The 9,416-nt window shown below is 46.3% G+C and overlaps 1 protein-coding gene across 4 annotated transcripts in view; it reads left to right on the top strand.

Moving 5' to 3' along the window:
* The first annotated feature begins 1,262 nt into the window (after positions 1-1,262).
* Positions 1,263-9,416, top strand: part of ALCAM (activated leukocyte cell adhesion molecule) — a 125,146-nt gene continuing 116,992 nt past the window's right edge. Inside the window, exon 1 of one of the 4 annotated variants that reach the window (XM_055702428.1) lies at positions 1,263-1,666. In XM_055702428.1, the coding sequence (XP_055558403.1) occupies positions 1,564-1,666 (103 nt within the window). In that variant the 5' untranslated portion in view covers positions 1,263-1,563. Of the gene's footprint in view, positions 1,667-4,353; positions 4,375-9,416 lie in introns of those variants that run through there. The other 3 variants (XM_055702426.1, XM_055702425.1, XM_055702427.1) reach the window with 3 other exon arrangements.

Here is a 9,416-nt window from a genome sequence, read left to right as displayed (position 1 = left end):
AAGATAATAATAATAACAATAATAATAATAATGTGGGAGAACAGAAGAACATTTTAAAGTGGATGCTTTAGACTTGAAGTTCTAAAAGCAAAATATTCTTACCCCACTTCACAGAAAACAAGCGTGATTAATCAGGAAAAAAAGACGCAGGCTGAGTTATTCTAAACCTACTCTGTATCACAGTAATGCTTGAGTGTTCTTAGTTGTTAGCCATCATGAAACTTGTTTTGAGAACAGTGAAGATATTATTTGCAGAACAGACCGGGTAAGTTTGTCTTTGATTTCCAGGAGTTTTGGGGAAGTTCCTGTCTAAGAATTCACATCATCACATGGTCAAGTGAGATAAAGCACTTGACACTTTGGATTTCACTACCAGAAAGTCCCTCTGGAGGGGCCAGCGATGATTCATATTTTTAGATTTCGGACATCAGGCTTAGTTCATGTGGCAGCGTGGGAGATATGTTGGGCACCCCGTGCCGTTACCGTTGGCTGTGGCTGGCTGAGTGCTTGGGGCGCCCATTACCCCCCTCAAACAGCACCCCTTGCTCTGGCCCGGGGGTGGGGGAAGGCAGCGCGGGGCAGCGAAGTGCTCCTGGGTGACATTCCTTCTGCCAGGGATCTCTTTGACCTTTAGGGCAGCCGACTTCTAGAGTGATGAACGATCCCTCCTTTGCCCTTCAGCACATTTCTTCACGAAATGATGTGTTGTGAGCTCCTTTCCCTTCCCTTTACCCGACTCCTATGATAAATTAGTTAAATCAGATTAAACTGGTTATTATCATCTCTGGTTCCTTTTACTTTTTCTGTTGTGGCTAGGGAGGGGATAACAAGGGCCTCCATCACACTTCTAAAGACAGAACATAACAGGCATCAGGCATCACTACTATTACTATTATTATTACTACTACTACTATTATTATTATTATCATCATTATTATTATTAATAATAATAGTTAGCTTTTTATTTGAAACACTGCCATCCAGCACACATCCTGCGCACAGAACCAGCCAAGCCAACCGGGCAGATGCAGAGGATGGCTGGGCCAAGGGGGGCCGGCTGACCCGCACCCCACCAGCCCCACTGCCCCCGCCCCGCTGCTTCCACGGTGCCCCCGGGGGGCAGCAGCGGCCCCGTCCCCCCGCGGTCAGCAGCGGCCCCGTCCCCCCGGGGCAGGCCCGGCGTAGTGGCGGCGGCAGCGGCGGGGCGGCGGCTGGCCCTGCCCGCCCGACGGCGGGGGCGGGAGCAGGGGGGGCGGACCCAGCGCTGCCGCTGCCGCCGCCCGGCTCCGCCTCTGCCGCCGCAGCTCCCAGTCCTGGAGCGCCGCTCGGCTGCCAGAGGGAAGCCGCCACCTGCTCCGGTGCGGAGTCGCTCCTCGCCGAGACGGAGAGTCAGCCGCCCCGCAAGTTCCCGCTCCTCCCGCCGCCCCGGGAAAGCTGCCGCCTCCCCGCCTCGGAGGGGGAGAAACCACCGTCCCGCTCCGCTCCGAGAGGGAAGAGCCCCCGCGGGCGCCGCGCACCGCCCCGCTCCGCCGCTGCCTGCCGGTCCCGCCGCGGGCAGGCGGGATGATGGAGCCCCCCGCCGCCGCCGCCGCCGCCTGCGCCTCCTGCCGCCGCCCGCCGCCGCCGCTGCTGTGCCTGCTGCTGGCAGCGCTCTGCCTGCCGCCCGGTGAGCGCCCGCCCGCCGCGAGCAGCGGCACCCGCGGCCGCGCTGTCCCGGCCGCACCGAACTTGCCGGGGGGGGAGGCCGGGGCCGCGGGTGGCCGTGCCCGCCCGCCGCTCGCTGCCGCCCGCGGGGCCGCCCTTCGTCAGCCGGGGGCTCTGCGCCGGGGGTCGCTCCCGGCCCCGCAGCCCCTTTCGCCTCGGCGGGGAGCGGCCGGGGCTGGTCCCCTCCTGCCCCCGCCCCCGGGGCGCGCTGCTGCCGCCTCTCCCGAGGGGAAGGCAGGGGCTGCCCCAGCCGGGGGGGCGGCGGGGGGGGGGGCTGTTTCGCCTCCCCCCGTGGGGAGCGGCGGCGGCGGGGGTCCCTCCGGGGCGTTGGCAGCGCGCGGCGGGCGGGAGAGCCGCGGCTCGGAGCGGCACGTCCCCGTGGCCAGCCGCCTCCAACTTGGGCGCTTCGGCCGCTCCTTCCCTCCCCGGCTTCGGTACCGGGGTACCCGGGGGCGGGCTGCCGGGCGCGATGCCGGGGGCTACCCGGGGCGCGATGCTGGGGGCACGCGGGGGCAGCGCGGGTCCCACGCCTGGCGGTCGCGCTGCGTGGGGTGAGGATGGATCGGGCTGGCGTGGGTCACTTACCCCCTCCCCGCCGCCCCGTGAAAGCGCTCTTGAGGCGTTGGGGAAGTGGGAAGGCGCGGGGAGTGCTAAATACCCTGATTGTTGCGGGAATATTTTGGCCATGAGGTGCTTGTAGGCTTTATTTTGTAAATATTGAGCGTGAAAGTGAAGTCTGAGGGAGAAGCTGTGAAGTGCGGAGTGCTGCATTCAGCGCGGAGCCCGGCTCATTATTCTTGTAGAAAGAGCGTCAGCCTGTGGTAACGTTCTGTATTGCTTTAAGGAATGGCTTTGCCTTTCTGCGCCTGCCTTCGCTGCCGCGAAGGGTTTGCAGAAGTGTCGAGTTGGTGGTTTTTCATTCCTGGCCTCTGCCCTGTTACTGTGTGCTTTCCCGTTAACCATTTACAGGCAGCATCTTCTCATCCAAAGGGAAGATCAGAACAGAGCTTTTTTTTGCTGCATTTATTAATGTTTCTTTTCTGCAGGCTCTAGTTCAGTAGGAAATGAGCTACAGCCATAAAGTAAGGCTGCCAAAGCTTTAATTTCAATTAGAATAGTAAAAAGAAAAAAGCTCCAAACAGAACCCAAAGCGATGTTGGAACCATAAGCAATATGGCAGGCTGTTCTGCTAGGCTTTTGCTTTGGCAACTACAGCGTGTAATCACCGTAGGACATAAAAATTATCAGTCTCGGTGGCAGAACTTACAGAAGATACTGGTTTCTGTAATATAGAGAAAGTCTTCAGGAGAGATTGTTTGGTTTATGAGATCTGAAAGGCATGTGGAGTATCCAGGAGAGATAAGCACCTCGGCTTCTAAGCAGCATGACTTGCCCCCCTCCCCCCCCCCCCCCACCCCCCCCCCCCCCCCCCCCATGGAGAGGTTTATCCTAGGAAATACAAAATGATCTCACAGATTGTGTGACTGTCTACATTCTCCCATTGAATGAAACGTGAAGCCATAAAATATTTTATCTCGGGAGTTGTGTTGATGGAGATGTATAAAAAGGTGGGATGTGACCACTACGATCTAAATAATTGGTTGGAGGTAAAACCATCTGCCTGGTTCTTTCTGCTCTCCATTTCTTCCTTGCCCTCTCAAGGAGAAGCTCGGGCTAACGGTGTGAGCAAAGACCTAGGGGGAGGAACCAGCCCCACCTCGGCTCAGAAACTTTCTCTGCAGTACTGAAAATGCCTGGGAAGCCTAATACAAGATTTAAGCCTCTAGTTCCCTGTTTATTCTGTGTGTAAAAGGTACTTAAATATTAAAATATCCATAAAAAGCTCTTGATATGACTGTAGACTTCACGTTTCTTTCTCCTTGCTATCTCAGCTATTTTAGGTGATAGCTAATTTGCTATCATCTACAACAAATTCTGGATATATTACTCTATCATGTTGCTTGGCTTTTGGGAGTGCCATTTCAAGTTTGCATATTGAAAGCAATAGATAAGCTGTTAAAAGCATATTAAAAGTTTATGTGCGTCAGGTGTAGATATCTCCAGCAATATTCAAGCTGACTGTAGATCCCCATGAGAAATTTTGAGGTTCTTTTTTGACAAGGTAAACTGCTGAGGAAAATACACACTTGAGAGAGAAAAAAAAAAAAAGGGGGGGGGGGGTGTGTGTCCAAGTCTGCATTTGGTGCTAGGAGACTGAGTCTAGGTCAGACTAAACGAGAACACCAATTAAAATTTCATACTTTTCTAGAGGAAATGACTATGTGAAAAGGAAGTTAACTCTTAATCAGGAGCTAATCGTGACCTTTTGTAAAGCTTCCCTCTCCCCCTGCTTTCTGGTGAATTACAAGTACCAAGCTCGGTGTCTCTGGTACTATGTTTTATTAGTGAAGACTTGTTACATATCCCCACATTGTGTAAGGGTAGTGAGGCTGTAATGTGTGGTCTTCTCATTCACATGACATGTGTTCTCCCTCCTGACTAAGGGGTTTTTCCCCTAGTACATGTGGTGCGATGCTGACCTGCAGAAACTGGCTTTCTGTATTAAGACCTGAAGTGCACATGGATTTTCTGAATGCGAAGTCAGGAAATGTCTGCACCATGTATATATGTTTTGATATATTATGTATCCAACGCACAGGTAGCAAAACAGTAAGTTGTTAAATTCTTTGCTTTGGGAAGTGTTTGCAATCTTTTTTGTTCGTTCTTTTTTGTTTTGAATGTGCTAGAAAAGTCTCTCAACATAAATTATTTTTTCCTTCTTGTGCTCCTCCCTTGCTCTGCTGGGTTTCTTAGCAATTCTCATAAGGCAGAGGGCAACAGCAGAAATCATTCAGGTCTGTAAATCTCTGAAATTTCAGCCCATTGATTTTTACTGGAGAAATTATTATGTTCATGAAATAATTATCTTGGGATTAAATATGACTTACCACAGATATCTTATTTCCACTTTCCAACCTTTGTAAGAGTAATACCCTTTCTTACAGTACCATCCATACTCCTTCCTGAAGGTAACCTAGGATGCTAATGTGTAATCCCAGGGTAAACAGTTCCAGCTGTCTTTGTATTAGAAGTTAAGCTATTTGTTGGCTTATTTCCAGCAGAAAGTTTTGGGGAGCAGAATCTCTAAATATTTATGCACGATGACACATGAAGGGGAAACCAAAGAAAATAGCGTTGTGTTTTACATAATGCAGATTACATCTGCGATCAGGATAAAATTATCTTTCTATTTTCTTACAAATAGCCTACTTCTGTAGTGCGTTTTATAGTCTTAAGCTGTCAGGGTCCTCACTGCAGATTTCCATGACGTCACACCTGATTACGTATGGTGCAGAAGGACCTCCTACATAAATAAGCACTACTGTGGTGGCAATAGCTTTAGCGTGTTGGCTAGTCATACCACATCACACCACTGTGGGCTTTTCTTAGGTTCCTGACACAGGGACATACTGGAGGGTAGTTTTTGCTAAACTTTTGCTAAAACTGCTGGAGGGTAGTTTTGGACTGATTGAGTGAAAGAAAAGCAGACTGCTGAGTAAGAAACAGCTACGGAGGAGCCAAGTCTACCTGTATATACTTTGAGCTTATTACCACTTGAGAGACTGAATGTGCTAACTTTGTAGGAGCTATAATTTGTAACAAGACCTCCTAATGCTAGATGATCAATATTCCGTTTCTCTTTCTGTGAGCTGCACTACATGACCCTAGGTGTGATGGCTACAGATAAGCTGGCTCAAGGGTTGGTCTGCAGCACTTGTTCCACTGCTGTTTCACATGTGGGAGGTTGTGGTTTTGTTTTTGGTTTTTTTTTTTAATACTACCATGCTGATTGTGGAAACAGTTTTTTCACATCACTAACAATATGGTTTTTCTAGTATGGTCTTGTTTAGTTCAGCAAACTGATACAGGGCTAGACTTTTACATGTTGTTTTTTGAGAAAGAGTACAATATCCAAAAACTGTGATCTACATACTCTCTGTTCAGTGCTCCTCAAAGTTCCTATTGGTTGACTAGCGTATAGCTCATTCCTCTGGTCATACAATAATTTTATTTTTTTTTAATAGAAAATGCATGTAAACTGCAAGGCCACACTTGTAAAAGAATTGAGGACCTGTTGCACTGTGCTGATTTCTCTTGAGTTCCTCTCCTTTCAAGAAAAATAGTTACGCTTCCATGCACCGATGCTCAAATGAGAGACTCTTCAAGAACTGCAAATGCTGTAGGGTGATAATTAGAATTGACTTGAGCAGAACGTGATTTATCCAGGAAAAACTGAGTATTAACAACTCCCCTTGATTTGAAATTGTTGAGCCTTATCTTCCCTGAAGACAGGGCTTTGACCTACACATTCTTTATCCTGGTATCTTTTCTTTAATAAGAACAGGATGGATATTAAAAGAGGCTCTATGTTCCTGTCTTTAATACACTTGAAAATTAATTTTATCTTTTAGAGAGGAGATTGCAGTATAACTAGTATGCTGACAATCTACTACTGGCAGCCATTGGATCGAGTTTCTTCCTTTTTTCTGGTTTTGTTTTTGTTTTGTTTTCATTCTTCCCCCCATGTGTTTTATTGAGGATGGCTTGAATCACAGGCAGTCCTACGCCTGTGGATGTTAATCTTCTGCTCCAAAGTGGCAACTCTTTTGAGGATACCTGCCTGCCTTTAGATTAAATTGCTTTTCTTATCATGCATCTAGGTCTCCAGAAAGGCAAATAAATATTTACTTATTAAAACAACTGCTGCTTCTACTGAACTGGTATTTTTGCTGTTAAGAAATATGCCTCTTTTTGGAGGCAAAAAAAAGGGAGAAAGTGATAAAACCGTAGAGAGAGTGCCTGCAGCTTTAGGGTATGATTTTTAGAGGTTATCAGGGGTTAGAACAGTTCTGTAATGTTTGGTTAGAAAGCATTTGAAGTGCCTTCAATAGCAGTGGAAATACTGATCTGTTCCCTTGATAACAAGCAAAAAGTGCATTTGGTGATTTAATGAGTGTTTCAGCAGTCTATATATCCGTATCATCTGTTTTCAATTAAATTGTACTCCGGATGGTTAACCCCTTATTGTGAAGAAAAACTTCAGATGCTTGAACCGCGTTGACGCATTGCATTTTGTGCTGCAGTAGCCCCATCTGCAGCACCTCCCGGCATCAGTAGACATGGCTATCGGTCACAGCAGTTTTGGTCCTGAGGGAAAGCACTGAAACAGCAGGCACGTTTTAAACATCTCCTCCCATCTCATGGAGAGCAGAAGTCCTCCGGGCTGGAGCCCTGGCAGGTTGGTGATATTTCGACATGTGGCCGAAGCTCTGGGCGGTGGCTGTCCCCTTCCCTCGGCTAGCTCTCTCGTACAGTGTACCTGATGGGTGCATCCCAGCTGTCTGGGCTGGGGAGTTTCGGTTTTTCATTTTAACAAAACATTGATTCTGAGCAGAGTTGGCATCTTTTAAGCTTGAAGAGCTATGGCAGCTAGTTCAATAGAGGGAGCTCCACTACCTTACTGTTAGCAGTGTGTCTCCGCAATTTGCAGACCTCTGGTTTCAGCTTAAAAGTTGTATTAAAAGTCTTTGTTTCTTTGCGGTGTTCTGTGGTACCAGGCTTTGTTTCTGCAGGCGTCTTACTTTCACCACAGGCTTCCTGTTGTGTGAAGGGGAAGGAAGGACAAATCCCAGTCATGTAACAGGCAACCCCCAAACGATGACTCAGTTGGAGATACTTCTCTTTTGCAGCAAGGCACTGTGTGTTTTAAATGGGTGCGTCACAGAATCGGGTTTTAAAATGACCTCTTCATGTCTTCGGGGGGGGGGAGATTCCTGGAGAAGCTCAAAAAGAAATAGAATAAAAAGAGGGTACTTTCTAAAGATGAAATGGGCCAAGAGTGGTGTTGCATGAAATAGGGTACAAATAGGATGATTGCACCAGATAGACTGTTGCGGTGAGAGAAAGCTAGAAGATGTATCACATAGGACCTTTGTTTAACAAAATGGACTCCTTCAGTAAGTTCTTTTAGGCTCGTAAAGGAGAACTGGAATATGTATTTTGTTCTGTAAAAGGAGTCTGGATTCTAAGCTATTGTAAAAGAAAGCCAGTTCAGGTATGTGCTGGTATACTTTTGACCCGTTCCGTGTCTCTAACGCAGAAACAGGTACATACAGAAAGCTGATAACTGTTCTGCAAAATTAGGATTTTACATTTTTCTTGGATCCTTTATTTTTTAAATTTCATTTCTTATCAGACTATTTTGAAACTAATTATGAAGCCCCATTAAGGACAAGCCCTTCTAAAAAACAACAAAAAGTCCTTTAAATTGGGTCACCTTCAATTAAACTTGTAATGAACTCAGCATTATTCTTCAGTCAGATGAATCCTGCACAAATACAGTGCACAGAAGTTGCATATTTTTGATTGAACTAAAGAAAATAACTTTAGATACTGGATAACAAAATAGATGTAGCTTGTATACGTCTAGAGTTAAATGGGGCATTTCACACAACCGATTGACATGTTAAGTTTTTGTTGGGTTTTTTTTCTCTGAGTTTTTGGGGTTCTGTGGGTTTTTTTTGTGGGTGGGTTTAGGGTTGGTTAGGTTTTGTTTTGTTTTTTTTTGTTGTTTTTTTTTTTTTTTTCAAATCAAAGTGGAAGAACTTACTTTTAAAGAACTTGGTGTTGAATTGAGTGAGTTTATCATGCTGGCCAGGAAGAATTGCTAAGGCTGAGAGGCAAGAGAGGGCTGATGTGGTTTATCTGTGCAGTGGAATGGTAAGTGTTCACATAAGCCTCTGTAACTAGGTAGCTTACAGAGAACACCCAGTTTGAACTGGGCTTAAAAATAGCAGTTAGATGCAGGTGTGAGGTCTTAATGTTAGTTGTGAGATGTGGTTCTTTAATTGCAGTGCCTGAATTATTTTGCTGTTGATTGTCTAGAGTTTTAGCCTGGGTATTATTCCCTTTTGGCATGGAATTTTGTTTCATGAAATGTAGATTAGCAAAATGAGTTCTGTGACTCATCCAGATAAAATCATATCTGTTTGTTAGTTTATTCTACTTGTTTTGAAGAGCAGAGATGAGCTTAATGGCTTTTACCTACAAAGCTATACATGGAACAGAAGAAGAGGGACAAAGAATGGAATGTTTAGGTGGGATTTGGGGAACTTCAGTGTAGCTGTGTAACATCAGAAGAGAGAAGGTTTCTGAGTCGATTCCTTCATTCTCGATACTGCACATCAAGTTGTATATTAAGTGCTTGCATATGGAGAAGACAATAGGGGAAGTGTTATCTTACAACTCATTCACATAGCATTATGGGATTTGTTTTCTCAGATTGGGGAAGTTGAAAGTTTCTGACACTGCCAACGAAGTAGTGTGCTGACAACTGGTGATGTAAATCAAGAAAACATTTGCATCTTACACTTGACAGCTTGAAAGGTTAGCAAGGGGATAATTTTTCCAACTTTAATTCATGACTGAGACTTATCGTTTGTGTAATATTACTCCTCAGTTCTCAAACTACTGCACAACTTACTGCTAGTCTTGAACCCTACTTACCCACAGAAGCAATAAGGAAGTCAGTAATATGAATGTCCCACCAGGTTCCAGTTTATATGAGTGATTTATGTTTCTTACTGTCAGGTTTCTGTACAGACAAGAACTCTTGGTAATGCAGAGCTTGCTGTGCAGACTGTTCTATGATT

This window comes from Falco cherrug, chromosome 2, assembly GCF_023634085.1.
Source record: "Falco cherrug isolate bFalChe1 chromosome 2, bFalChe1.pri, whole genome shotgun sequence".
In the NCBI taxonomy this organism is placed as follows: domain Eukaryota; kingdom Metazoa; phylum Chordata; class Aves; order Falconiformes; family Falconidae; genus Falco; species Falco cherrug.
Note: the sequence above shows the minus strand (reverse complement) of the source record. Positions and strands in the feature narration are given on the sequence as shown.